The sequence below is a fragment of the Pelmatolapia mariae genome, linkage group LG5 (genome assembly GCF_036321145.2).
Source record: "Pelmatolapia mariae isolate MD_Pm_ZW linkage group LG5, Pm_UMD_F_2, whole genome shotgun sequence".
NCBI lineage: Eukaryota > Metazoa > Chordata > Actinopteri > Cichliformes > Cichlidae > Pelmatolapia > Pelmatolapia mariae.
The window spans coordinates 24,511,682-24,539,497 of NC_086231.1; the positions used below are offsets into that span (position 1 = coordinate 24,511,682).

Below are 27,816 nucleotides of genomic sequence, written 5' to 3' on the forward strand. Positions count from 1 at the left end.
GGCAGCTAAGCTGGAAATCATTCTGGTTACTTTGACGGCTGGCTGCGGTGTGTTACGTTTAGCTTGAATATATCAAAATAGCCTGCTCAGACATAAAGTGCACATATATGCAAAGGAAGAACTGTTTGATTTTAATCTCCAGAGTAATTCTCAGTGCTAATTTTTGTATGTGTTCATGTTCAACTTCCGATATAATCTAAGGAACAAACCAACCCAATAACCCTGTCAAAACAAAGCTTACCGTTAACATTTAAATACATATGAGTCATTCTACACCACATCATTTGGCGTGCTATTTAGAGAAGATGAAGTAAAAAGGAAGTGTCTCTAAATTAAACATGAAAACCAGCATGCAAAGTGAGGATAGTTGTATAAGGAGGTCCAGTTAACCATGTGTAAATACTTTACTGATAAATCTGATGTTGCAAAGCCTGTAGTCCTGTAACTACTGTGAAGAATCAACAAATAATAAAAGAGCAGACTAACTGAATTCCCATGTGTATGCTCACCACCTGTCTCTTTCTGTGGAAACTGTGGATCCATTTAGCAATTTTTACTTTAATGTTTTCCTTAAAAAATAACCTGGAGTAACTTCAAGCCAGGACCTTGAATCTGCACTGCCAAAACAATTACTTAAAGTTGATATGTTGCAATCATTTCTACCATCATAGTTGTTTCTTGGCCCCAACCACAGAAGCTTTGCATGATTCACTTTTCAAAATAATCCTTGTCTATCGCATTATAGGATTTGGTGCAGCCCCTCAGTTTGTCCGCATTCCAAAACACAAAGTTATTGCTCCACCACCTTTAAGCCAAAGCTCTTCTGATTGACTACCTGTTGCAAACAGAAGGTCTGAGCTGTTGAGATGATAACTCTCTTTTATTTACAACATACAGAGCCAAGAGCAATCTGAAGTCTGAGCTTTTGGTTTACATGGATCGTTTGTACACGTGCTTTTTGAAAGTCTGGCATTTAACAGTACAATATTATATAAGAAATATTTATTTATTTAAATATATATAAAAGATATATTTCATGAGAACTATGCAACTACACAGTCATGACCCCTTGATTGTAAAGATGTTCGTTTTCTGTATACAAAATGGTTGGATTGCATAATAAAAAGCTACAGTAAAACATGACTTCCATTAAGAGACTAAACAATGAATTAAACCACTGAAAATAAAACTCTTCACAGTTCTGAAAGGCTTTGTATTTTTTTAATCCCCCTAACTGCATAAGAGCAAAAGACTGTTTTGAGAACATGAAGCCAGAGGAAGAGTGAAAACACCTCTCGCATGCTGCTTGTTTGTAGCATCTCACCTTGCTCATATGGAAATTCATGTTAATTCATGCACTGAGAAGAAGTGACATTGAACATCAAAGTCATTTTTAATCCATATATATGTCAACCTTTTGTTGCCAGTGGTTGCATTTTCTAAAGGTAGCATTACGCAGCAAATGCCAACATGCACCTAAACCTCCTTCACAGCACTTTTATATCAAAACAACACATTTCAAGCCACTGGAGTTTAATCCAGTCAGACATGAGCAAGGGTGTCTGTTTTTTTTTTTTTTTAAATTAAAAAAAAAAACAGGCAAATGCTATAAACAGCAGATTAAGGTTCATGTTTCACACACGCAAGGGCAGAAAAGGCCAAAGCTTAAATATGTGGGAGAGTAGAGGAAAGACACATGCATGGTATTGTATGAGCATAAAGCGGATAAAAAAAAAAAAAGCCCTTCAACGTCCACGGATAGCATGACTTTGGCCAGTGGGACACGATAAGCTGCTCAACTGAGTAAATAAGCAACAGGACTGAAGAAGCTGGAGGTTGGAAAAATGCACAATATCATAGTCACATTCCCTGAGAAGTAGGTGACATGCAGCATTCACCACCTGTTGAAGAATTAGAGAGAGTCGCTGTACTCACTGGTTTCCCATTCCTGTGATGCGCAGTGGACAGAAGAAACACACACACAAACACACACACACACACGACGACAGTTAAATGTGACAAAATGGCACGTGCGAAAAACCTCTGTCCGGCCCTGCTAAACCGTCTGGAACACTCACAGACACACAAACACACACATGAACACACCACAAAATGAATGCAAAAGACTGAAAAAAAGAGGAAGTAGAAAAAGTTAAATTTTAAGGAGACAGAGCTCTGCAAATGACTTATTTGGCTTGTGTCTCTATAACGATGCTGATAAACTCCAAATTGGTTCTGTTTATTATTCTTCTGTTTTTTTAAAGAATAAAAACTGATTTTGGCTCAGCTTAATCACTATTATTCCATACTTCTCCACACCATCTATGGCAAACTGAGGGGAAAATATGCTGCCAAGTATGAACAAAAAGTCTGGTCAAAGACATGTCCAAGGAATGCATTCCTGTTAAAGCAGACAGAGTTCACTGAAAGCTCACTACACTAGTGCAAAGAGATGATCTTTCAGTGATTTTAAAACCTTCAGATCAGTCTTGCTGTGTTTTTGAATCAAATTTCATAATCTTACCCCCAACATGTTTGGTTATTTATCTTGATATCTTTATTATCTCTTTGGAAAACTAGTGTTTTTGTTTTTGAGGAATCTAGTTTTTTTGTTTCTGAGAATGTTGCGCACACTGACAAGGACGAAAGACACAGGGGGGAAAAGCAGCTGCTGTCAAAACAAACTAACAAACTCCATTCACATATTTCATAAAACAACAAGAAGTTTCATTAGGTCAAACACTTGACAAAGACCTCCGCAGATGTGGGCGAACTCGTTTTCCACAGGGTGCCAAGTGGAACATATTTAGAAGCATAAACACAGACAGTGAAAGAGAAGAAAGAAGAGCCAGTTTGTGTTTCCCAGAGTCAGAAAGCAGCTGTCAACTGAACGCCATGGAGCCCATCCATACCTGCATATCAATCAACCGACCTGCACCCATCTGCTTGCATGGCAAACACATTGAGATTTTTCTAACAGCAGTGTTGATTGGTCATCTGCTGTCAGTGACGCACACCAAATCTCCTCTTAAGGCCAGCTTATCAATGATAAGAGGACTTCTTAGTAGAAGAGGTGAGGAGGTGTGTGAAGTGTTAAGAAAGTGAGAGACTGTGTGTAAAGAAAGCCACAGAGAAACAGAAAGCAAATAAACGACAGAGACAGATGGGGTTACACTCAAACTGCTTTAAGGACTTCCCGGGGAAGACGTACAGTGTGATGTGTTTTTACTGATGAAATCATTACAGTATTTCTGATTTACAGATTAATAACAGGGATCCTTCTGGCCTAACGCTTTTTGTAGACATACCATAAGTTAAACTTGAGCCATTTAGATAGATATCTACCTGTATATGGTTTCAGTGAAAGAAGAAGAGGATAAAAAGCGATCACTTCAGTCTCTAGTATATTCCATGTCAGCATCTGATCTTCGAAACAGCAGCTTTAGTTACACCGAGGTCCTCTCGGAGTGAATGGGAGGATATAACGTGACCCCGGCTGCTGTTTATGCTTCAGCAGCCTAAAACACTAAAAACGAGTTATTTTTAAAAGTCGTTAAATCTCACTTCAGCTGCTATAAACACATTCCTTCAACGGAAAAGTCCTTACATGCGAGGTAAATGCAGCCAAAGTGCCCGTTAACGACAGCTTACCTCACAGAGAGCTCAGTGGGGGAGAGCAGCTGTCCAAACCCTGACGAGAAACCGCGCTCAAGCGCCTATCTGCTCTTTGTCGGAAGGGGTGGAAGTCAAAATGAAAGTTAACGCAGTGTCTCCCTCCTACCTGAAAATGTGCTGTCACGAAGGTCCGGTATCTCTGCCTGGAGCCCGCCTGCTGTCTCTCCTACTCTGAGCGCTCGCGCTGAATCTGCACGCGCCAACCTCCACCAGCAGGGTTCCTCCTGACGTCACCTCAAGGCAAGGACGGACACAGTGAAGCGGACCAATCATCGCTCTAGCAGTGTGGCGCATAGGTGAACGGCTCTGTCGCACCGACGGTAGCTGTCTCCTCCCTCTTTACCTTCCCTCACTCGTGACTCCCACACCTGTAATAAAATGCTTGGAGGTGAGAACACCTGTATCGACGTGCTGTTTCGATAGTGGCTGTAATAAACACAATGTGTCATGGTTTTTATGACGTTAACAGCCAAGGTGCTGTGGTTAACAGACTTCCAGGTGTAGGCTAGTTAGGCATTATAAGCTCTAATAAGTTTAGATAAATACTTGTGATATGCACACGCTGAGCGGTGTAGCCGCTTTTATTGGCCTGCTGTCACATAGAAGTGCGGCAGTGTTGCAATAAAATAATCGGTTTTTTTGATCAAACGAGGATTGCTTTTTTTTTTTTTTTTTTAACTTTTTGTCTGTCCTGAGTCGAGCTAGACATGACCAGGAGCGTGTTTAAAAGGGGGTAGGGGGTGTCACTACCCCGCCTAAAATATAATATACCCCACCCCCATCAAAGCCACTGAACTAGAGTGATGTTAATCATAAAATCCCTAACACCATCGGATGGCACCACATATAGGACTAGTAGGAATGTTACTTACATTTAGTCAAGTATTCTACTCCAGTTTACTGGGCATGTTACTTACAGTAAGTAAAAACTCATGAGTTTTAAAATTTGCTTCCAACTCTTCTGCCTGTTGTTTCATGAAACAATAAAATCAGTGACAAACCTCATTTTAAAAACTGAAGTCAAAAATAAATAAACCCATACAATTTTTTTCAGTACCATGTGCATACACTCTGTCCTGTGCAGACACCTTTAAGCTGAAATTGTGCAGTGTCAGCTTGTACAGGTGTAGTGCTCCATCTAGTGGATTACATAACCTCAAACAGGTCAAGATCATCGCAAGCTTAAAGTGGTCTTCTTGGAACTGATACACGTGTGCTAACACACAGGATATTGTGTATCAGTTTATTCTAACCTTATTTTTAATCATTGTACCCTGTGAGTGTACCCTTGTGAGTGGTCCATCCCTTTATGTTTGACAATGGAATCATAAAACGCTGTTAAATTGCTCTTCAGCACCATCTAAGCTTGCATCCTGACAAAGAGCCACTGGTTTTAAATTATCTGAAGTGTCTTGAAGTTCTCACTCATTGCAGATGTCAGGTGTAAATTTGCATTTAAATGTAGTTTTCTCTCTGCTGATACAAAGCTTAGACCTATATTGTTGGATGTGGGATTTAAACATTAAAATAGGATATTATATGACTTGTTATAAAGGGTTCATAATTTCCATGCCATAGCAGAAATAGTACACGTATAACTCGTAATTTTAATAAAGAAAGGTTACATCCAATGCAGTGGTCCAGTGTGCTACCAGTGGCGTCATCAAGGGAAAACCCTAACGTCTCCCAATATGTTTTTTTTAAACATACAACGTTTTGCTATTATGCAAAGAAACAAGAAACAAATAATAAATATTTCTTTTTAGATCTTAGAAATTTTATTTGACTTCTAATTTGATGTCAGTTTTGTTAAAAAAAATAGTATTTTGTTCGTTATTCATTTTATTTGTATTTTTATGTATTTATTCGTTTTATTTATTCATTCATTTTTTTATTTCAGTTTTAAAACATCTACATTTGTAATTAAACAGGTCACACGTCCTCGGTGGCTTCTACGCTTTGTATTCTTCTCGTAAAGGGTAGAAGTGTGAATTAAGGTGCTTTAGGTGAACAGTTGTGCCACTGTCCCCTGAAACGCATACAAAGCGTCTCTGCGGTGAAGCTGCTTCTTGTTGTGACTCCAGGCACTAGGTGGCGCTGTGTCACAAACGGAGCGCTGCTTTTCCCCCCTCTCACCTCATCATCGGCAGTGAGCGACCAGTTGCCTAGTGACGAAAAAACTGTCCAGCGCTGCTGATTTCCTGCGTTTCCAAAATCTCGTCGCTGGCGCTGACCTAGGGGGAAGTTTTTTCTCCCAGCAGATTTGTTTGCGTCGCATTCACAGCAGGATGCGGGACTGAATATAGCCGTTACGCTTGACGGGAGCGGGTCCTGTAAACTTTTGGCGTTTCGGGCCTCGTAATGAAGCGTTTTGAGGAATGATGAATAATTACACTTTCATCAGGGTCGTTGGGAAAGGGAGCTATGGTGAGGTGAACTTGGTGAAACACAAAACAGACCGTAAACAGGTGAGAAACAGAGAGCGGTTGTAAGTGGAAACACACCCCAGATATGTTAAAATAAGCACGCCTTTCAACCACATGCTAAACGTTTTCGTAGAGACCCTAAAACCCTGCTAAGTACTGCTAGCACAAAGTTAGCATAAGTCCTGTAAAGTCTCACGGACTAAGTTAAGGTTTTATACCCACTGAAAACCAGTGTTTCTGCTAACTTTGGCATTATAACAGCAGCTTAAGCTTGTTAACCACTGTGATGATAATATTTCTATACTCTATTATTGCGTCTCACAGACGTGAAGTAGTCCATTCATAATTGACTTATAAATCAGAACTCTTTGCTCCTATAACTCAGCTTTTCATTGCACAATTTATTTTCTTTCACGATGAAGTATATATGAAATCATCGTGGCCCTCCTGCAACACGATTTTTGTGGGCCAAAGTTTGTATGTACATGAATATTTGTAATGATTTCTGTGAGGTATGCTTTGCCAGTTACAATTAGAGTACCATGTGTAACTCCAGAACTTTGTTTTATTTGGATTAAACTATCTTCTGATATTTTTTTTGTTTGTGGTACAACTTGTCATATTTGCTCGATCCAGCGTGACAGATGAATGCAATTAGCATTTTCTGCCGTTTTGTGACCAAGAATTTCATGTTAAAATTAATTCTCTCAGCATTATTTTGAAATAGAACCATATCTCATTCAGAAAGTTATTTTATTGTGTGTTCAAATATGTATGTAAATAAGTTTACAGGACTATTTGAATCTTCTTTTTCTTTCTTTTTTTCATATTTTAACTAGCCAATACTCAGACATTGTTTTATTAATTTTTCCGTAATTACAGACCCGTTATGAAATACCAGTGAAATTTTCAGGCATGTCTTAAATAGTTTCCGAGATATTCATATTCAAACATTTCCTCAGATTTCAATGTGAGGAACAAGGTCTGAAAGTGGCTGATCCATCCATCCTATTTATTTTTCACATATGTCACAGTGGGAGCTGGGCATTATTCAAGATGTCATAGGGGAAGCAGCAGTATGGCACCTTCTAGCAGTGAGATGACAGAGCTACCCGTTGTACCATTGTGGGTTGGCCTTTTAAAAATATATAGAAAAGTATTTAATAAATGAAGCTAAAATTTTATAGTAATCATTATATATCTCCAGCCAGAGGACCATACATTTCTTAGGTGAATCAGAGACAGTCAAATGTAAACATTTTTAATACAAATTTTCAATGCATCTTCTAATAAACTTGTATGCATTCATATAGTTTAGTTTTTGTTTTTTAATGTATTTTTTCATAACAACTATTGACCAGTGTACTTCATTAAAGGTGTTCCCAGGCTGCTAGTCAATAGAGGAGTTGCTCTCCAAACAGAACAAAGGCATAGACTTGTAAAATCTATTCAAAGTTGCATAGTTTTTGTTTTTCAGCACACGTGTTTGTGTTTCTTGTAGTATGTTATAAAGAGATTGAATTTGACCACCTCCTCCAAACGTGAACGACGTGCTGCGGAGCAGGAGGCGCAGCTGCTGTCTCAACTGCGCCATCCCAACATTGTGACTTACAAGGAGTCCTGGGAAGGAGATGACTGCCAGCTGTACATTGTGATGGGTTTCTGTGAAGGTGGAGACCTCTATCACAGGCTTAAACAACAAAAAGGAGAGCTGTTACCCGAGAGGCAGGTGGTGGAGTGGTTTGTCCAGATAGCCATGGCATTGCAGGTGAGTTCTGCATCAGTTTATGCATTTTTTCATCATTTATTCACATGAAGCGACAGTCAATCTCTTATTTCTCTTATTTTGTATATCAGTACCTACATGAGAGGAACATTCTTCATCGGGACCTTAAAACGCAGAATATCTTCCTGACGAAAACCAACATCATTAAAGTGGGGGACCTTGGCATTGCCCGAGTACTGGAGAACCAGAATGATATGGCCAGCACACTCATAGGAACCCCATACTACATGAGTCCTGAACTCTTCTCTAATAAACCTTATAACCACAAGGTATTTTGGATATCTGTTTAAAATGACTCCTTGTCTTTTAAGTTATATAAGCAGGGTAAAGGACTGGGATGACTTATTAAACACAAATGTGTAGTATATGGAGTCAAACACATCAGCTAGGAGGCAGCAACTCTCAGGGCTTCATTAAAGGGCACATTAGCACATGCATAAATAGGATTGCCTTGATTGTTGTTCCCAGGCCGTTGGTGCATAGAGGAGTTGTTCTCTAAGCAGGACAAAGACATAGACTTTAGTAGCTATTAAAACGTTTTCTGTTTCAATGCAGAAGGAAAGCTTTGGCACAGTGCACAGAGACAGTGTGCCAGGATGATCACATAAGAAATGAACTATCAGGTTTCTTTCCCACAGAAGTGAAACAGTGCTAGCGCTCTGCCAAATAGGTTATGGCTCCAAACTGTATGTGTAACTTTAGCTTCCCTGATATAGTGTTTTATTGGCTCATTACATGTTAGCACACTGTGCAGTATAACCAAGGAATGTATCCACTAATACTGGCCCACATTAGGGCAAAATGTTATGTAGCTGAGGTATCCAGCTTATAAATGAAAGAAACTGCAAGTAGTAATATAGACAAGTTCACAAGTACTTATGCTTTGATTACTTAATTTAAAGGTCACATTATGCCAGGTACAAAGTCATGAAGTCCGCTCTCATGAATGATGCTCCCATAGACTTTGTATGATAATGATGCATACATCTTTTTATGGGTTGAATTTTTCTGTCTCTAGTCAGATGTATGGGCCCTGGGCTGCTGTGTATATGAGATGTCTACACTGAAACACGCCTTCAATGCCAAGGACATGAACTCACTGGTGTATCGTATTGTAGAGGGAAAGGTGAGCTTTATATTTTAACATATTTATGTTTTAAAAAAATTATTATTCATTTTTTATTCGTATTTTCTTTAGGTAAAGTATTGTAAGTTACAGTATCTATCCATCTATCTTTGTCTGGGTTACGATCTGGAACACCCGCCAGTCTGCCACAGGGCTAACACAGTGAGGCATACAACTGTTTACACTCACATTCACACCTATGGTCAATTTAGAATCACTTGTTAACCTAGCCCATGCATGTCTTTGGACTCCAGGAGGAAGCTGGAATATCTGAAGAGAACCCACACAGACATGGAGGAGAACATGCGAACTCCTTACTGAATAAATCCATTTTAATATATTAAAATAATATCTATACCACAATGTAGTTTAATGAGCCTAAAACGTTTGAGTAATTTTGTGAGTGTCACTTAAGCTCACTTGTTTACAAGCCCAGACTGTGGTTTCTGTGTGACTGATAGGTGTCCTCAACCATTTGGATTTGTTTTTTAATAATTAACACTTGTCCCATGTGGTTTATTCTGAATGGTGATAATTGTCTTCTGGGTTTCTAAACAGCTTCCACAGATGCCCAGTAAGTATGAGCCCCAGCTTGGAGATTTAATCAAAAGCATGCTGTCTAAGAGACCTGAAGACAGGCCCGATGTCAAACTCATTCTCCGGCAGCCCTACATAAAACGGCAAATTGCCATGTTCCTTGAGGCAACAAAAGAGTAAGTTCCCTCTAAGTCATTTTAATGAAAAAAATCAAAAATGGTGTTTTGAAATTTTCTTTGTATGTTTTTATAACCTGATCATTTCTGCCCCTCTCTTTGTGCAGTGATCTGTTTGTTCTTAAAGGCTTATTATGTGTCTTGATTTTCACTTCCCCAGAAAAACTGCCAAGTCACGAAAAAGACCTGTTGGTGGCAGTGGTGATTGTAGGACCAGCAGTGTGTCACCTGTGATGTCATGTCAGCCAAAGCCTGAGAGGCTGGCTCCCAGTCCACAACCTGAACCTCGTGCCAGGGTAAAGCGGGTAAGTTAAGGATGAATACTAATACTGATTTACCTTAATAAAATGAATCCTATGACTTATATTATTTTTATTTACACAGTGGTAGACTGATGGAAGCCTACAAATATGAGTGTGTAATGGTAATGATGCTAAGTCAATCCTTTCTTTTGAGTTTTCTTATTTTCATCTCATCTGCACTCATTAAAAAACTCACCCCTTTGTGGAAAGTATTTGTTTTCTACTTGGATATAGCTGCTACATAGAAAGAACACTCCTATTAAACTGTTTGTGATTAAGTTAAAGATGTTCATATAAACAAGGAACCCTCTGTGATTGTTGTTTTTGTTGTTAAACTCAGAAAGACGACAAATCGCAACACTTTAAAGGCCGGAACGGTGTGGTAGACAGCACTCCCATCCAGACGCCTCCGCCATTCAAACCCTCTTCACCTGATGCTCTCAGAGCATCCCTGCTTACTGTTAGCAACATTGATATTGATATCCCAGTGCAGCAGGACAATGACCTGATACAGAGACAGGTGCAGCCTGTCGTGTCACATCACTGGGCAGCTAATGAACCTCTCACGCACAATGTGAGCAAAGACAGCAAGGTGAGAGGGAAACCAGATCCCTCTCCCCCTCCTTCGCCACTAAAGCCCCCTCTGAAGTCTGTATCAGGTGTTTGCGGCACGAGAGAAGACGAAGGGAGGGTGGCCAGTGACTTGTCTGACTTTCAGCGACAGGCCAAATCAAACCCTGGGGACAAGTTATCTATCTCGGGGGAGAAAAAGATTTCAGATATGGACGATAAGGATGACACCATGGAGTTACTTAAAAAAGCTGATCCACAGGACCCAAATCTAGAAAACGAGGTTCTAGAAGCAGATGCAGACAATAAGAACAACACTGTGACTCTTTTCAAGCATGCTCCAGCACACCTACCTACCTCATACATCCAAGTAAGTGTCCTAAAGTACCTTCTTTTGATGTTTTCATCTGAAGTGTTCAGTGTTTATTTTATTTGTTCAATTATATCTCTGTAGGAAAGCCTAGAATCTACTGAAAAGCTGTTAGAGCCACTCCCTCCACCACTAGTGAGTGCTAAATAATGCAGATATAGTATAGAACACGTTGCCTCGTGTTAATGCAATTGTATTTGTGTTTTTTCAGGAACCCGTTAAGGAAGAATCTCTATTACAAGCCAGTAAGCCAGATCGAGCTGCTACATGTCTAACTCCTCTGTACCTATCATCAGAACCATCTATATCACAGCAGCACAGAGGAAAGCACACAAGACAGAAACATGAGGACCAGGACAAGGTAAAGACTGATACAGGAGTGATGTTGCTGAAATCATTATCGTTCTAATGATATTTTAAAGGAAGGGCAAGACAAAAAAAGAATGTGTCTGTGTAGGTTCTCAGTCATCAAAATCATCCAGGCATTCTTAAGAGCTTGACAAGGAAGGGAAGTGGAATTCTTCAAGTTTGTGAAGCTGTTTCACCTCTCATCCAAGACGCTTCTTCAGTTGTAAAATAATCGGAGGAGAGTCCCCTGTTGGATGAGAGGCGAACCGTCTTCACAAACCTAAAGAAATCCAGTTGCCTTCTTAATGATGCTCTCAAGAATGTGCTGCTGATCTTCTTTCACTGACTCTCCAGTCAGCAAATTTCATTTAGCATTTGTTTTGGTTAAGATTTGTTCCTAACCACTTTCTATCGCAGTGCTAGCCAGCCAGCATGCGTGACAGTAACAAAGGAGTGAGTTAGGCTAATTAAAGCAATTGTTGCATCTTGTTTTGTCCTTTCAGTCCAAGGTGGCCGCTCTTAGACCTTTACCTCAGCTTCCTGTTGATACTGTAGCTGTGGAGGGGAAAAAGAGGAGCAGAAGGAACTCGGAGACCAAGAAAGCTGATGTGACTGTGACCTCTGAATCAGTTAGCTCCCATAATGATGGACTTTTACCAGGACCACAGGTGAGGGCATTCCCCTAAAACCACAGCTTTTAATTTCTGAACATTTGCTTTGCCTAAGACATAAAGTTTTTGAGAGAGATAACAGATGATCTATATCTGCATTTTTTAATCTTCTACATCTTAGAAACAAATGTCAGCAAGAGTAAAGAGAACAGTGTCAAAACAGGAGCAAGGCCAAGGCTATACTCAAACTTTGATATTTTATTATTTTCTTATTACAATATGATGACGTCAGCCTGTTGAAAGTTTTTCTTCAAAGTCAATCTTTACTTTGGGTGCTAACAATGAAAGTCAAAGTCAAATGTTTAGCTGATCTATCTAGCTGATCCCAAGGCCTAGAATGTTGTTGTAAAGTTTGAAGACGATCTATAATAAATAAATTTGGTGATTTTCACCAAAATGAAATCACCTCGAACTATGAATGCTAGTCTGCTAACCAACAGATAGACAGACAGACAGACAAACAAATAGATCCAATTACATACTCGCTGTCTGTGAGGGCAGAAAGGTTATTTCTGTTTTAATTCTTGTCATGTTTCATAGTTTATGCAATATTGTTCTATCAAATTTTATTTTTAGGATCGTCCCCTCTCTGCAAGAGAGAGAAGAAGACTCAGGCAGTCCCAAGAGAGTGCCAGACAACCAGGTACGATACTCGAAACTCAAAGTGGAGCATTTTGTTGCAAAACAAACAAAAGGATTTACAGAAATTAATATTTGTTTCTACATTTCTGTCTCTGATTAGTTTTCTGTCTTCCCCAGGTGTTAGTGCTGTACGGAGGGCATCTTATGATGTCACGTCCACCAAGGCTGAGCACGACAGTGCCCCATTTACTCGATCTGTGTCTGCCTCTTTTGCAGAGTCCAATAGTAAGGTACAGACATGCCACCCACTGTGACAGTGCATTGACTTTACTGTTCATTTGTAAGCTACATTACATACTGACTGTGGCACTGGCCTGACTGAGAGCGACCTACTGCAAATTCTGCCTATTGTGAGGCTAATCTGATCCTGTCGTACTGAGTCTGAAACACAGATCTGTGTTGTATCAGCAGGATAAGCTGCTGGAGCAAAAATCAGATGAAGATGAATGCAGCTCATCTACAAGTTCCACAGAGCGTTCAGAAGGAGACTGCAGGGAGAGGTGAGAGCATACGGCAGTAGAATTGAGTGCAACTTAGCTGAATTATAAAACTGAACCAAAACCTAAATTTTCTTAAACGTGTGTTTATAATCCATGTTTTGTGGTCTCTCTGCAGAAAGACTGAATCCAGTGACATGCACGACTTAGTTAATATGATGACTCAGACTTTGAGAATGGATGTTGGAGATGGTGTAAGCGAGGGGGACAGAGGCAGATTTGGCTCTACCGCACTGCCAGAGTTTAAACTGAACAGGAAGTACAGGGATACCCTGTTGCTTCATGGGAAGGCTCGAGAGGAAGCGGAGAACTTGTCACTCGGTCAAATAGGTTAGATGCTTTGTTCAAACCCTTTGCAATATGTCAGTCTTTATGAAACTCCATTGTGTTAAATATGTATGTCACTTCAGAAGGCTCCCCATCTGGTCCGGCCAAAATAAGAAGAGCCATAGAACGTCTGAGAACAGATGTGGTGAAGGGCCTGGGGGTCAAGCTGTTGGACAAAGTGCTGGAAGTGATGGAGGAGGAGGATGACGCTAAAAGAGAAGTGGGTAAAACACATCCAATATCAAGATAAAATTACATGGATAGGTCCAGGTTTAATAAACCCTATAGTAGTGGAGAGGAGAAAAACATTATTATACCAATCTTCTTGGTTTTAAATAAATCAAGAACAACATCTAAACAAGTGCAGGCCTCACTTCTCTCAGTTCACGTCAAACTTTATGGGAGAGCTCCAAAGAGAAAACCACTGCTGACTAAAAAGACCACAAAGGCTCATCTCACATTTAATAATTTTTAATTCTGCTTTCTATCAGAAAATCCTGAAGGAGAATGGGTGGTGATTCATTTGTGCCCTGAAGCTCAAGTATACCAGCAGGTCTATATAGCTCAAAAAACCCCAAATGAAAATTTTGGAGTGGCCTAGTCAAAGTCCGGACTTAAATCTGATTGAGATCCTGTGGCATGACCTTAAAAAGGATGTTCATGCTGGAAAACCCTCCACTGTGGCTGAATTAAAATAATTCTGCAAAGAAGAGTGGGTCAAAATTCTTCCAGTTTTGTGAAAGACTTATTGCCAGTTTTCACTTGATAGCAGTTCTTGCTGCCAAGGGTGGCACAATTAGTTATTAGTTTTAGGTTTTTCACACAGGGCCAAGTAGGTTTGGGTAGTTTTTTTCCTACATGAAAATATAATCCAAAAACCATATTTTGCATTTACTTGGATTATCTTTGTCAGATATTGGAATTTGATGTTGCTAAACATGAAAGTATGACAAATATGGAAAAAACTAAGAAATCAGGAAGGGGGTGAATACTTTTTCATGGCCTCGTACATTCAGAATATCTAATGAGACTAACAAATTTGCCATTAAAACACCACTCGTGATCATGTACAGATAAACATGCTAGTTCACAGTAAACTGACCCCACTTGTCTTCCTTTTTTTTTTTTTTTTTTTAGCTGTGCCTTCGCAACCTGATGGGAGATGAGAAGTACCAAGCCTATGCTGTGATGGTGAGGCAGCTGAAATTCTTTGAGGATATGGCCTTTAAGATTTAAAAAGCACTATATATGAAAGCTTACATGTTTTTCACAATCGTCTGTGTGGAAAACCCGATTTAAGGTGGAGCTAAATGATGACGCACATCAAGATGGTCTTTGCAAGAAATACACCAGTATTCATGTTCAAACATGGACTGAATTGAAAACTGCTCAAAGGCATTTTTTTCCTGCCACTACCAACATGATTGTTTGGGACTGTTACATTTTTTTCCGGACAACATGCAAGATCTCACTTCTGACTGCAGGTTTTGTCATGGGACTGTCATACAGATATAATCTTATTGTGTAAATCACATGTAAATGAAGTTAATTTCTTTCTCTTATTTTAAAGCTTAATTTCAGTATAAACACAAAATGTGAAAGCATCTAAGAATTTTCCAGATGCCTATGCAAAGATTTCTGTCATGTTTAAGCACGCTCTGTCTTTCCATTTGCTGTAGAGGAATATCACCTTATTCATAATGCAAGCCAGAATTTCTAGAATGGTTTCATCTGTTGAGGACACTAAATCTTCCCCCTACTGCTCAATTGTATTTTCTTATAGCCAAAATAATGTAAATTAGATGTAGATATTAACATGTGAACAATTTCTAATAAATAATGTATTTCTTGTTTATACTTGTTTTATGTTGAAAACCAGAATAAAACATTTAATTGGTAAAAGAATTAAAACAAGATGACTGCATGTGCATTCTCAGCATTCCCAAACATAAACATAATTTTAAAAAAACATGGACTGTATCAGGTGTTTATTATGTGAAACACAAGTTTCATTGCTGGGTAACACTGTAACAAAAGTTTCTTACTAAATGCTTCAAATGTGAATTGCAAGACTTCAGTACAACATCCAATATAAAAAGATGTATTAACAGGCAGATATGGGGCGCTTGCGAGTTATTTGTGCTTCTTCTTTTTGGTGCTTTCCTGAGGTTTTTGGCTGGGCTCTGCAGTGCTCTCTGGTAAAGCTGGCTGCCAGGACAGAGGATTCCTTCTGTACATAGGCCATGGAGGCAAGGTCAACTAAAGCAAAGAACAGACCCAAAATTAAGTTACGATGGATGTTGTTAAAGGGCTGGACAGGTGTGAAAAAACAAGCGAAAACAACAATGTGTCTAATTCTGCCATGTTTTCCTCTCAGGCTGAAAGGAGAGCAAGGACAGAAACATCATAGGTGCACAAGGTATCTATCCCTGCAAACTTACCACACAGGAGATAGCAAAACCAGCCAAGACAATGTACACTGTCCACCCGAACTGTTCAATGATCAGACCGTACACAAATCCAATCCCCTGCAACAATTACACAAATATCTTAAAATCTAACTTCAAGTAAAATTTAAAAAAAGATTGTGTGAAATTTTGGTTAGTTACCGCTGAGATGAGTATTATTCCCTGGAAAATCTGTTCTGCCAGCTTCTGACCTTTATAATCCTGGAAAACAGTTGTTTGGGGAGGGAGGGGTGTGTGTCAATGAATGTCTTATTATTATACGTGAAAAGGATGTACACCATGATTGCTTAAGCCCTCCTATGCTACTTACCCCCCCCCACACACACACACACAAAACACAACCAATGTCGTCATTAAAACAGCTTTTTTCAGTGTAAAGTGTGCAGATGAATATAACACCAAGACCCTTCAATTACTGACTGAAAGTTGCAGTGTAGTAATGAATTTGCCTTATGGGTCCGAGCACACACATCAAGCTTCTTTAGGTAAGACAATGCATTTGCAATATAAATAACCAACTAATAGCTGCTGAGTCCTATGGTAAATCTATCTTTTAAATCTTCTTAATTAGGAAGAATGATCTTCTTCACGATTTTAGGTTTAGGGGATAAATCATATAACAGCTGTTACCTGCGTAGCCACAGACACATCGGCCAGCTACCGTTAGACAGGTTAACTTTAGCTCAATAGCACAGCATGCACGAAAGTCAGTGCGAGCCTGACCGTGCAGTTTCTGATCAAATAACCCAATTACCGCTTACCATATGCGTGGGGATAGACTTGAATATAGGCAGCATGTTTCCAAATGAAATAAACTACCATAAGCTTGAAAGAATTAGCGAGTACAAATCGAAGGAACTGAATTTCCGGTTTCAAAAAGATACGTCTGTAAACGAAAAGGACCCAATTACAGCGGAGGAAACCGCGCAAGCGCAAAGATCTACAACGCATACGGATTGGACGAAGCCGTACGTGGTACAGTCAAATTTGGGTTTAGTGTTTGTAGGAATATATGATTGGCCACACAAGTGCCAGTCAAAATATGTGGCTCCATTATTTTACTCGTTATATATTACATACGTTTTAGCTTAGATGTTTAAGTTTTAAACCGTATAAATAACGGTGTAGCTTATGACACGTTTGTGTTAGTAAAACGACAAGATATAGTTTTTCAGTCAGGCACATCAGAGACACCTCTTACTACGCGAAGGTGTGTGGATGGGGTGAATTTGTTGATGTTGAGTTGGCAGTTTGGCTTCAAAGTGAATTCCTCTTAAAACTCTGCAAAAATTGCACGACTTTTGTTTGTTTGTTTGTTTTAACGTACTAAAAGCCGACGCTAATGTCCGCTAGTTTGCGGGCGGTTTCTCGTGTTTATGAGGTTTCTGCCACGCAGCGGTACAGCAGCAGTCCTCATTAACTGCCAGATGATCCTGCGCCTTCTGCGCTCAAGCCACCTCTGATGTTTATGTTTTAACCTTTTTATTATTTGGTTTGTTTTCTTTTCCTTTCACGTGCTGGAGGGACGGATGAGATCATTACTATGGGGCTGAGGAGAGGTAGGTCAGTTTGAATCATTTGCACCTTGGCTGTAACTAGTTCTGCAGAGTGTGTGAAAAGCAGAAATAGAAAACTTGCAGAGTAATAATGAGAGGACTATATACTTACTGTGTCTTTCAGTTAACGTGATCATTCTTGTGCTGCTGGCTGTTGCCTTCCTCATCATAGTCCAGCGAAATCTCCTCAATCTCAGTGACTTTTTACACACAGAAAAGCCAGGTATGGTCATTATCAGTGTGTTCGAGTCTTCACTGTAGTGTGGGGCACACTGGGTTTTTTTTCTGCCTTCAGAATATCTCTCTTGCGTGGAGCAGTTAGGTGAATTTAAGTAAAGCCATACAAAAAGTTGGTGTAATGCATTTGTAAATGTGCCTTTATGTGCAGATGAAGGGGTGATTCTTCCCTTTGAGTCTGAACTGTCTCCAGACTTGAATTTGGCAAGGACGGGTGAGGAGATTCCTATTCTCATCACCGCTGCTGAGGACAGACTTGGTGCTGTTGTTGCTGCGATGAACAGTGTGTACATGAACAGCAAAGCCAATGTTGTCTTCACCATCGTGACCTTGAATGAAACCGTCGCTCACTTAAAGTAAGATATTTCAGCACGTCTCTCTCGTTAGGTGCCAAAAGGCGGGAGTTTGTGAACTTGGTCATATTTGACCTGTCCTTTTCTTTATTTTACAGAGCATGGCTGAGTAACACTAGACTAAACAGTGTCAAATATAAGATAGTAATTTTTAAGCCTGAGTTACTTAATGGGAAGATATCTAAGGATCCTCAGACCCCGGAGGCTGCAAAACCAGTAAGACAACTGCAGGCATACACATGTTGTTTACCTGCCTTCCCCACTAGCTAAAACTTGTTTTAACTGTCTTTTTTTCAGCTGACTTTTGCCAGGTTTTATCTTCCTGCTTACATTCCCGAAGCAGAGAAAGCTATCTATTTGGATGATGATGTCATTGTACAAGGTGAGAAGTCTCCAGAAATGAAGAGATTTGGTTATGAAATGAGGCCTTTTTTTTTCTTTTTTCTTTAAATTTTAGATCAGTAAATTCTTTTCTGTTGGCTCTCAGGTGACATTCAGGAGCTTTATGAAACCAACCTCAAACCGGGACATGCCGCAGCCTTCTCTGATGACTGTGACTCGGCATCTGCCAAAGGCATTGTTCGTGGGGCGGGAAATCAGGTGGGCATGACCCACAAGAGCTTTTCAGAGTAAAACAAAAAGTTAAGAATATCATACACTGTGATGCTTAATTAGATGACAAATCTTTGTTAACAGAATAATTACATTGGCTTCTTGGATTTCAAGAAGGAAGCTATTAAGAAGCTGGGGATGAGAGCCACCACTTGCTCTTTCAATCCCGGGGTCTTCATTGCCAACCTGACTGAATGGAAGAACCAAAACATCACCCAGCAGCTGGAGCACTGGATGGAGCTCAACACACAGTAAGTGACTCAGACTGGCGCAATAATGAATGGACTTTAAACAAATGAAAAAAATCCTACTGTTAGTTACAAAACATGAATTTAGAATAGAATAGGCCTTTATTGTCATTGTACATGTACCTCGAAATTTAATCCAGTGACTCTCTTTGTTTGTTTTAAAGCCGTGATGTTTTCCTTTTCTCAGGGAGGATCTATACGGTAAAACCCTCGCAGAAAGCATTACCACCCCTCCACTCCTCATTGTTTTTTACAAACGCCACTCTAGCATTGACCCCATGTGGCACGTGAGACACCTCGGTAAGTTCTGGTTGATTTCAAATTTTAAAAACAAACAAACCAAAAATGGATTTTCCAACAATCACATTGTTGCGATATCATAGTTTGTGAAGTGGAAACACCACAAACAAAACCTTAACCCCATAACCATAACTATAGCTCGTTACCCTAACCTTAACCACGTTCACATTCTAACCCTCAAATCTAACTCCAAGCCTTTTTTAAAAAAACCTTTTTTCCTGAGTGGACATCAGCAGGTTTATTTTTTCCATGTCATAAAACTATGACATCACAACAGTGTTCTTGTTCACTTGCAGCGTTGAACTTTGACCAACGTTAATGCTGCTGATTCAAGAGCAAGTCCAACGTGGAGATATCAGATACATCCACAAGACACAGGCTGCTTGACAAGCTTTTAAAGACACATTTAGCCTCAGAATCTAATTATTTATGTGGTCTGCAAGGCCAGATGAATACTATGTAAATTACTTGGGGGTAAATCATTTAAATAGGTAATTTTTTTTTCATGGTGCCAAGTTGTAGATTTCTCTGCCTTCTTTAGAATATAATGGATCTAAATGGCACCTTGTGGAGCTTACAGTGCCGTAATGAAAGTCAGTAGCGACGCGTCTCTTCACAAATTACGACATACTTTCTTTCAAGAACAAAAAATATTATGATCACCTAAATGTAAGAACTATTCTTTTACTCTTTTATCTGACTTCACCCATCAACTGTTTCGCTTTTCAGAAGAAATCATGAATTTTGTTTTGTTTCTCCATATTGACCACCACATAATAAGACACTTCCATTATGTTCAAGAAAAAGCAGAGATTTCTACATCTGATATATTTAAAATGGTGGAAATCACACCAAAACAATCAAGATAGATATATGGCGGGCTGTTCATTAGTTTGAGTATTTTGCTGTAACTGACTTAAAACAGCCACCTCCTAGCCTTGTCTTCACTTTTAACTAATACATGCCAGTGTGGTCAAATGTCTCTGCAAAGAGGCAAATTGTCAGTGTTAGACTAGTCCTACAGCAACCTTTTGATGTCATTAAGTGACTTTTAATTGTGCAAAAACTCTGTGAAGGATAAAAGTATTCAGATCACATGTTTGATGATCATACAGGATGGTCCTGTTTTGGTGATAAAAATATGTTTCTCTTCATACAATAATGGGTTATATTTTGTGCTTTCAGTGTTAAATATGCTAAATAAAAGAAACAATTCTGTTCATTTTTCAGGTGTAACAGGTGCTGGAAGCCGCTATTCTTCCCAGTTTGTGAAAGCTGCCAAACTCCTGCATTGGAACGGACACTATAAGCCCTGGGGGCGAGGATCCTCCTTTACTGATGTGTGGGACAAGTGGTTCATTCCCGACCCCACAGGAAAATTTCACCCTGTGCGAAGACACACGGGGGACAGCTAGACTGAAAAATGGGCTCCTTGAACCTTCAGATCGGGTTCGTAGCAGCAGGAAAACTCCTTCATATCTCAGGAACTATGCAAATGTCATGTGTTTGAGTTCCATCGTCCTCCGAATGTGGACCTGCCTATCTCATCTTCCAATGAACAGAGATTTTTTTTTTCTATATCCAGAGTATATTGTTGATAGCTTCGAATTGCATTTTTTTAGAAATATTTTGTTAAACTAAAAGTAGACCGTTTCAAATACTGTTTTACTCCCACTCAGCTGTAAGCCACAGAGCTAGTGTGCCAAGACCTTCTGGTAGAACATAAACCATCCTTGTCAAAGTAAATGGCTTTTAAGTAGGTGTGTTTAGCAGCTAAATAAGGATTTATTTACTTAATGTGTGTATTAAATGACTCAATTATCTGAGCTGTCGTTAGAGTGAGTCATAGCCACAGCTCATTCCTGCTTCTCTCTGATCAGCTTAGTCTGAATTATAATCATTAGCCATGCAAATCCCTCATGTCAGTACCTCAGTGCAGTACTTCCTGTGGAAAACTAATTTGATTATATTTAATTGCACATAGATTAGATTGTTTTGGGATGAGAGTGGTCTTTTTAAGTCTTGTATAAATCCTCTACAGGTTAACTGCAGTCAAACTAATGGTACATGTTACTTTACCATAATAAACACTACCTGTCCCGCTTTCATATTTAACAAAAAAAAACATTGGTGTTGTTTTGTTTTTTTATACAAACCACTAAGCACACTGCACCTCTGCAGGAACAGAACAGCTTTGCACAAACATCTACTTTAGTGCTTCATTATCAGCATTTTCCTTTACTACGTGTTTGAAGTCCCCTTACTGGTGTAAATGTCTTTTTTTGTATATCAAATAAAGGTTACATGTTTATTAAACTCTTGTGATTCTTTTTATTTGTCCAATATCTGCTAAATGTTTTTACAATTACTTCTTCAGAATTCGGTACCTTTTGTGACAGTGTGCCAAATATCAGGCTTAAATCCAGAATTTGATTTGATTTCCCAAAAATAGCAGTCGCCATTTATGAATCAAATTGCTGCACTTTTACACTTTTCAAACATATGTCTGAGGGATTTGCACAAAGTTGATAAATATTTGGAAAGTCCAGTCTTTTTGTGATCATACCATTGCTTTTGTTGTGTACAGTGAAGATACTGGTATCTTTGGTCACCTCTACATGTGCTGGCTCTCATTTTCCTAATAGGTCTGGACAATAACAAAACAAAGACACTGTAGTTAATACCTTTAAAATTAGGCTAAAATGTTTCCCAGTGGGTTGTGGCAGATGGATGTCCCTCCCTGAACCTGGTTCTGGTGGAGGGTTCATCCTGTTAAAAGGGAGTTTAAAAAAAGTTTGTCACCAAATGTTTGCTCATAGGGGGCTGTCTGATTGTTCAGGTTTTCTCTGGTATTACTGTAGGCTCTGTAGAGATACATAAATAAAACTGAATTAAAGAGGTTTTTCATATTGAAATGTATTGATCTAAAAACAAAAACAAACAGCAGGAAGCAACAGATTGCTTCTTTTCAGGTTTATTACCTTGGTAGTACAATGTCTATTTACACTGCAATACAAGATATTACAAAGATCTTGTAAAGAATCAGATATATACAGATGCATGCTATGCAATAAAGTCCATCTCTTGGTCAGTGGTTATTCCAAGAAAAACAAACCGACTGATTTATCAGTTGAAAACTTCGGATTAATCCCACAGTACGCTGGGTTTAACCCAGCTGTACTCTGAAATCAGTCCATTAGCAGGACAAGTGAAGGTACCCAAGTGACTGTATATCATCATTTTCATGCATTCTGATGAATCCAAAGTCTGAATGTCCACCAGGCTGCAGGCACCCGCTCACCGTGAAGGTTAAATCATTTAAAATCAGTGTTGAAGTCATAGGCGTCGTCTGTGATAGCTGTTGAGAGGCTGATGTCAATGGGGACAGACTGAAAACGCACGTTTCCTTTTTTTTCTGCAACGAGAAAGCAGGAGATGTTAAGTAGTTGCCTTGATGGGACCATATTCTAGTGAGAAATGAAAGCAATCTTTTTCAAAACATTTACTTTTGATTGTCTTTTTCTGTAGTTTCTCAGCTTTCTCCGTTGTATTCGAGTCCTCCATGGTTTCAGTCTGTAAGAAGAGCGGATGTTTCAGTTATTTAAACTCAACAAGCTCAAAAATATACAGAGCTATTTTATTAAGAGAAAAAAAAAGGGTTCCAGTCATCAGGATCAGAGTTGGATTAGAAGTCTTCATGAACAATTCAAGACTTGCATTTTTGTCCTCATTTCCAGAAGAGTGGACCATCATTAACATTTTAAGCAGCTCTATTGTCTGACAGGTTTCCCATCTGTATTTACCTCACTGCTTTCTTTGTTCTGCTCTGCTTCTTCTTCTGTGGATGCAGCTCCAGGCTTTCCTTCAGGGATGTCAGCGACACTCAGCAAACCTGAAGTCGGTCCTTTAGAGGTGAAGCCTATACTGCTGGCCTGGTTTGGAAATCTAACAGCTGCAAAAGGAAATGTTTTCAACAAGATTAAAAAATGAATACACTGTAATACATTCACAAGTGCTGAGCTGAAAAGCCCACTTGAGGCCTCAAAAGGCCAAACTGCAATTCTTTACACCTCACACGAATAGAACATTAATATTAACCTTAACTACTTTCTGCACTCTCAACTTTCATTTCTAGACTTCCATCAACCAATCCCTGAATTTCAAAACAAGCATCAGATGGGAAAGGAAGATGATTTTATGACTCTAAATGTGCATGATAGTTGTGTCAGATGGATTGGTCTGAGTATTTCACATTTTGGGCCTCTTAATACCATTTGAGCATCATTTGCTTATTATTTATTATGTTTAATGTTGCTGACAATGTCCATCCTTTTCCAGCAGTATAACGGACCATGTCACAAAGCTCAAAAATCATCTGAAACCTGCTTCTTCTGAAATCCTTTGGGATTTCAGTATCGACCAAAACCAGAGGAATATTTCCAGCACTTCACTGAATCTATGCCACAAGTAATTAAGGCACTTCTGAAGGCAACAGGGGATCTAACCCAGTAACTAACCAGGTGTAACTAATAAAGTGGCCGGGAACCGTTTATCTCTGTAATAGTGTACCGTCTAATTTCTTGGTGAAGTCCAAAATATGGCAAAAATGGAAAACATACAGAAGTATCTAGTGTTTGCCTTACGTTACACAATGACAAACACCCCCCCCCCCCTCCCCCAAAAAAAACGCCCCCTAAAAACAACAACAACAAAAAATCTCTTCTACTACAAAAACTTCACAAAATTTCACATTAATACCTTTCAGAGTTTCCTTGTTTCCCGTTTTTATTTTGTTTAGATTCCAGCCATTCTGCATCTCAGTGACCACGGCATCAGACAGGTAGGCTGGAAGGCTGTGGTTTTCTGGTGCCTTACAGTGGTAGCTCAGTTTGGCTCTAAGGAGACATCAAGCCAGAGAAGCACGATTTTTTTTTTATTCAAAAGCACTAAGCAGTTTGCCAAGCAGCATATTTACTGCTCAGTACAGCACAGTATCTGGATCAGAGTTGGATTAGAAGTCTTCATGATGAAATCCAGAACTGCATTTTGTCCTCATTTCCAGTCATGCACTGCAGCTGCCCACCTTCCCAAGACAGCATAAAAGTGCGCACACTTACCCTGTCCAATCTGCAAGGAACATGGTGGCCGCCTGCTCTGTGTTGGGAATGCCGCCCTTCTGCAAATAACCACGCTTTTTGGCGAAAAGGGTCAGAAACTCCAGAGAATTTCTGAAGTCTGGGACGGTATACTGAAGCATGATCTGGAACAATCAGAACAAATAACCTTAATTTATTAAAACTGTGTAATTTACAGCAGCGACCGAATTTGTAATGGTTAACACCTCCTGTGAGAGAAACTCTTTGTACCTGGGTCTTATCACACTGCTTAAGCAGATTCCTGACAGCCTCCAGCACACTCTCACCGCCTTCCTCCACCTGCAGGCTCCTCAGAGCCATCGAGGCCGGAGGGTTGGATGGCGATGCCACGACTCCTGGGCTGTCTATTAGCTTCACATTCTTTGCGATGTGCACCTCTTGCATCATTCTGGTGAATTGTAGAGAGGAAAAAAAATGATGATGCTAAACAAGCAAGAGGGTCAGAGAAATGTATTCACCACCAATATTCACTTAAATTACAACTTTTAAAGCAAACTAAACAGAACAATTGTAAGCACTGATATAGAAGAGTTCTACTTAGAGACTGGATTTTTAAAGATTGCCACTTACTTGGTGGTGCCTCTCTTGATGCCAACATTGCATGCTAGGGAACCCTTTATACTGTTGATGATGCTGCTCTTCCCAACATTAGGAAAACCTGAAGGTAAAAGGAAGTGTGCAAAAGATTCAGTACCCTGAACAATGGACAGTGAATGTAACATCGATCGAGGACATTGATGGCAGCAAAAAAAGAAAAGAAAAAAAGAAAAAAGGGGCAGCTAACGCTGTGCTTACCGACTACGCTGACTCTCAGTGAACCTTCACTCTGCGTTTTGTCAGCGTAGCTTATGAGCAGCTCTGCAAGACAACAGTTTCCAAAGCAGGCTGCTCCTCTGGATCTGTCCAGCACTTCATTAGAGGCCACTATCCTGCGCTTTTTGGCTTTCTGATGAAGAGCGAAACAGAGATATCATGGACAGTTAAAGCGGCTCAAGATTGCTCTTTTGTAAAAATGAATACCTTGTGCCTGCATGCATAGAGATTTTTAAAAATGATCCACAAACACACATCTCAGCTCTGCGTAGAACAGGCTGAATTAATCATGTGGTTTGTTTACTACTCTTGGAGGCTATAACCAGTTATAACAGCACAGAAGAAGCTGTCCAACCTTCTCAGTCCTCCACATCATTAAAAAGAAACAAACCCCTAATTTCTAACATTTCTTAGTAACCACAGAACTCACACTAGCTGCTGTTGAATAACAGTTTTATAAACACGCTTGTTATTTCAGCCTGCTATGACAGACAACTCGTGAAAATTAATAAACTGCATCTGTGATCTAAACAGACGGTGGATGGGGAAAACGTCACCTCTTCTGCCTGCCTCAAAGCAGAAAGTTGGAGCTGTCACCAGTTCAGTATTTGACCAAACATGAGATATGATCAGTCTCCCTTTCGCTTTTTAGTTATGATGTTGGGTGATGGCAAGAAAGTTATTTTTGCAAAATCTCACAGTTGAATTGACTCTTTCAATCCCAGGCGGAGACACAAATCTACTCTGGGTTGTGCCACGCATCCAGCATAAAAATAACTAACTAAATAAATCAAACTTACGGAACTACCGGCTGCTGTGGCGAAATCTGAACGGCAAAGTCTTCAGATTATGTTTTTAAAGTGTGGAGAGTAAAATGCACCACCTACCACAACTCCATCCCGCAGCTGTGTCGATGCTTTAAATGCCACAACAGGAAACTCCTGCTGCAAACACTGGATCCACCTTTCCACGTTCTCTTTTGGCACCAGGTCTGCAACAGACAAAGCCAAAAAAACAGTTTAATCCAATGAAATTCACACAAACACATCAGGGTTTAAACTGTACGTGAGCCATGAGGCAGGATCCCAAGTCAATTTACCTATTTTGTTTAAAACCAAAAGTAATTTCTTGGTGCCTCCTCTCTGCAGCACAGCCTCCTCGAGCTGTGGACACCTGCACCCCAATGGATCACGAGCGTCGAGGACTTCTATTACTACATCAGATGCATCGATTACCTGAAACAGAGGAGATCCCTTGAGTGTTAAGAGCTATTATTCTCCATGGTAAGACCACACCTGGGAGCAGGTAGCTTTACCTTGTTTAATTCAGCACAAAGGAAGTGTTTTGAGCTCCTGTCTGGGGCAGGCTTTTTCTCTGACTGAGTTCCACTGTCGTCCTATTTAAACAAGACAAGGTCAGCAGAGAAGAGCTTAAAAGTTGAATACACATAAGATCTTAGCGATGGCCTTTTTACCTTGCGAGCCTTCTTCGCCGTGGGTTCTGCTTCTTTACTCGCAGCCTCCTTCTCCTTTTTCCTCTTCTCAGCTCGCTGCTCCTTTTTAGCTTGCCTCCTCTTTTCTTTTTCTTCCTCGATCTATGAGACAGATTCATTGAAAGACTCTTACACTTTACCAACACAAGAGACATACTGCACATGAATGTCATGATGATCAAACCACAGACTTTTTCATAGTTAGATCAGGACTGTGCATTAACCTTCAACATGCTCCCGTGATGATGTGCGCAAGAAAAGCCATTTGACTGCTAACCTGTAACCTCCTCTGTTCCGCCTCTCTGAGGATCTCCTCTTTGAAAGGAGCACTGTTGGGCACTCCGATATCCTTCTTCACTCGTTTGCTCACTCCTTTCTTCTTTGCCTCTTTCCTTAGCTTTCTGTTGTGCTCCCGGACCTAAATACAGGACAAGACTGGGTAACTCAGTTTCATGGGGACACAAAAATCAGTTTTTTAAAAAAAAAAAGAAAAAAGAAAAAGGTAGAGTCTGGTCCACATGGGCCTCCTGTGGGAAAGATTTACTCAAACGTCCTGCTAGAAGTTAGTGTCAAAGTTAAGGCGCTTACCTTCTTCTGTATTTTATAACGTTTGGCACATGAGAGCCGCTTGCTTGCCTTCTTTAACTCTGAAGACGACAGAAAAGAATAAAACAGTTAGTGGTTGTTAGCTGGAAGCCGAGCTAAAGCAGACTGAACAGGTTTACCGGCCACCAATGACAGCCGCTAGCTCGTTAACCGCGTGATTAACAGACCAGTAAAGCTCTGTATAATTATTCTACTTTATTTATAATGAAGTATTACTGTAACAGCGTTATTTACTTACTTGGTCGTTTCATGATGGTGCCGCAGACCTACCAATGTGACTGAAATGCTCTCACACGTGGGAGACGGAGAAGTTTGTCATGTCACTTCCGGCTCTTTCAGCGTGTGGTTGGGATTTCGCCACCTGCTGGTCTGGAGGGTTTAGTTACAATCTTGTTCTTCTTTCGGCTGCTTCCTTTAGGGGTCGCCACAGCGGATCATCTGCCTCAGCCTCATCCTCTGTAGCTCCAACCGTGTCCTTCTTCACTACGTCCATGAATCTCCTCTGTGGGCTTCCTTTTTTCC

General features: G+C 39.9%; 5 protein-coding genes and 1 non-coding gene across 10 annotated transcripts in view; 2 read left to right on the top strand and 4 right to left on the bottom strand.

The window, feature by feature from the left end:
- Window positions 1-3,908, bottom strand: part of camk1b (calcium/calmodulin-dependent protein kinase Ib) — a 51,897-nt gene extending 47,989 nt beyond the window's left edge. The window contains exons 1-2 of one of the 3 annotated variants that reach the window (XM_063474394.2): window positions 3,782-3,887; window positions 1,936-1,948 (exon numbers count right to left, since the gene is read on the bottom strand). In XM_063474394.2, the coding sequence (XP_063330464.1) occupies window positions 1,936-1,946 (11 nt within the window). In that variant the 5' untranslated portion in view covers window positions 1,947-1,948; window positions 3,782-3,887. Of the gene's footprint in view, window positions 1-1,935; window positions 1,949-3,651; window positions 3,759-3,781 lie in introns of those variants that run through there. The other 2 variants (XM_063474395.1, XM_063474396.1) reach the window with 2 other exon arrangements.
- Window positions 3,909-5,834: 1,926 nt separating this feature from the next.
- On the top strand, window positions 5,835-15,309 carry nek4 (NIMA-related kinase 4). Of its 3 annotated transcripts, none has more exons than XM_063474397.1 (16): window positions 5,835-6,143; window positions 7,603-7,869; window positions 7,959-8,156; window positions 8,906-9,013; window positions 9,572-9,726; window positions 9,887-10,031; window positions 10,369-10,968; window positions 11,053-11,103; window positions 11,180-11,329; window positions 11,820-11,984; window positions 12,564-12,630; window positions 12,747-12,859; window positions 13,038-13,129; window positions 13,245-13,456; window positions 13,537-13,673; window positions 14,591-15,309. In XM_063474397.1, exons 1-16 carry the CDS (start codon window positions 6,054-6,056, stop codon window positions 14,687-14,689), a joined length of 2,649 nt encoding a protein of 882 aa, XP_063330467.1. In that variant the 5' UTR covers window positions 5,835-6,053; the 3' UTR covers window positions 14,690-15,309. The 3 variants fall into 3 exon arrangements, with proteins under 3 accessions (XP_063330467.1, XP_063330468.1, XP_063330469.1); XM_063474398.1 differs by having other exon boundaries at window positions 13,041-13,129; XM_063474399.1 differs by lacking the exon at window positions 11,053-11,103.
- A 117-nt stretch (window positions 15,310-15,426) lies between these two features.
- On the bottom strand, window positions 15,427-16,820 carry spcs1 (signal peptidase complex subunit 1). The gene is made up of 4 exons (XM_063474400.1): window positions 16,683-16,820; window positions 16,063-16,122; window positions 15,895-15,981; window positions 15,427-15,712 (listed from the first exon to the last, which is right to left on the bottom strand). Exons 1-4 carry the CDS (start codon window positions 16,716-16,718, stop codon window positions 15,587-15,589), a joined length of 309 nt encoding a protein of 102 aa, XP_063330470.1. The 5' UTR covers window positions 16,719-16,820; the 3' UTR covers window positions 15,427-15,586.
- A 312-nt stretch (window positions 16,821-17,132) lies between these two features.
- On the top strand, window positions 17,133-21,543 carry glt8d1 (glycosyltransferase 8 domain containing 1). The gene is made up of 9 exons (XM_063473110.1): window positions 17,133-17,480; window positions 17,602-17,700; window positions 17,866-18,070; window positions 18,166-18,283; window positions 18,365-18,449; window positions 18,555-18,667; window positions 18,764-18,930; window positions 19,115-19,227; window positions 20,458-21,543. The coding sequence occupies exons 1-9, from the start codon at window positions 17,465-17,467 to the stop codon at window positions 20,640-20,642; spliced, it is 1,101 nt and encodes a 366-aa protein (XP_063329180.1). The 5' UTR covers window positions 17,133-17,464; the 3' UTR covers window positions 20,643-21,543.
- Window positions 21,544-22,194: 651 nt separating this feature from the next.
- gnl3 (G protein nucleolar 3) lies at window positions 22,195-27,651 on the bottom strand. Its single transcript, XM_063473111.1, has 15 exons — window positions 27,533-27,651; window positions 27,277-27,335; window positions 26,966-27,106; window positions 26,671-26,790; window positions 26,512-26,592; window positions 26,296-26,431; window positions 26,084-26,187; window positions 25,179-25,329; window positions 24,954-25,041; window positions 24,594-24,771; window positions 24,345-24,487; window positions 23,986-24,122; window positions 23,031-23,179; window positions 22,734-22,800; window positions 22,195-22,642 (listed from the first exon to the last, which is right to left on the bottom strand). Exons 1-15 carry the CDS (start codon window positions 27,543-27,545, stop codon window positions 22,542-22,544), a joined length of 1,668 nt encoding a protein of 555 aa, XP_063329181.1. The 5' UTR covers window positions 27,546-27,651; the 3' UTR covers window positions 22,195-22,541.
- LOC134628277 (small nucleolar RNA SNORA47) lies at window positions 25,435-25,566 on the bottom strand. Its single transcript, XR_010093972.1, has one exon. It is a non-coding gene; the product is annotated as a small nucleolar RNA SNORA47 (small nucleolar RNA).
- Window positions 27,652-27,816: the final 165 nt, after the last annotated feature.

What these genes read in the sequence shown, in the direction of transcription:
- nek4 (XM_063474397.1), top strand. Translation starts at nt 6,054, where the DNA reads ATGATGAATAATTACACTTTCATCAGGGTCGTTGGGAAAGGGAGCTAT. An exon ending in GACTTTTACCAGGACCACAG is followed by an intron (nt 11,985 to 12,563) that starts GTGAGGGCATTC and finishes TTTTATTTTTAG; the next exon opens with GATCGTCCCCTCTCTGCAAG. An exon ending in GAAGGAGACTGCAGGGAGAG is followed by an intron (nt 13,130 to 13,244) that starts GTGAGAGCATAC and finishes GTCTCTCTGCAG; the next exon opens with AAAGACTGAATCCAGTGACA.
- gnl3 (XM_063473111.1), bottom strand. An exon ending in CGGAACAGAGGAGGTTACAG is followed by an intron (nt 26,791 to 26,965) that starts GTTAGCAGTCAA and finishes TCTGTCTCATAG; the next exon opens with ATCGAGGAAGAAAAAGAAAA. An exon ending in ACTGAGAGTCAGCGTAGTCG is followed by an intron (nt 25,042 to 25,178) that starts GTAAGCACAGCG and finishes TTTTACCTTCAG; the next exon opens with GTTTTCCTAATGTTGGGAAG.
- glt8d1 (XM_063473110.1), top strand. An exon ending in TTTACACACAGAAAAGCCAG is followed by an intron (nt 17,701 to 17,865) that starts GTATGGTCATTA and finishes CTTTATGTGCAG; the next exon opens with ATGAAGGGGTGATTCTTCCC. An exon ending in TGATGATGTCATTGTACAAG is followed by an intron (nt 18,450 to 18,554) that starts GTGAGAAGTCTC and finishes GTTGGCTCTCAG; the next exon opens with GTGACATTCAGGAGCTTTAT.
- spcs1 (XM_063474400.1), bottom strand. Translation starts at nt 16,718, where the DNA reads ATGCTGCCTATATTCAAGTCTATCCCCACGCATATG. An exon ending in AGTCTATCCCCACGCATATG is followed by an intron (nt 16,123 to 16,682) that starts GTAAGCGGTAAT and finishes ACTGTTTTCCAG; the next exon opens with GATTATAAAGGTCAGAAGCT. An exon ending in GTTTTGCTATCTCCTGTGTG is followed by an intron (nt 15,713 to 15,894) that starts GTAAGTTTGCAG and finishes TCTTTGCTTTAG; the next exon opens with TTGACCTTGCCTCCATGGCC.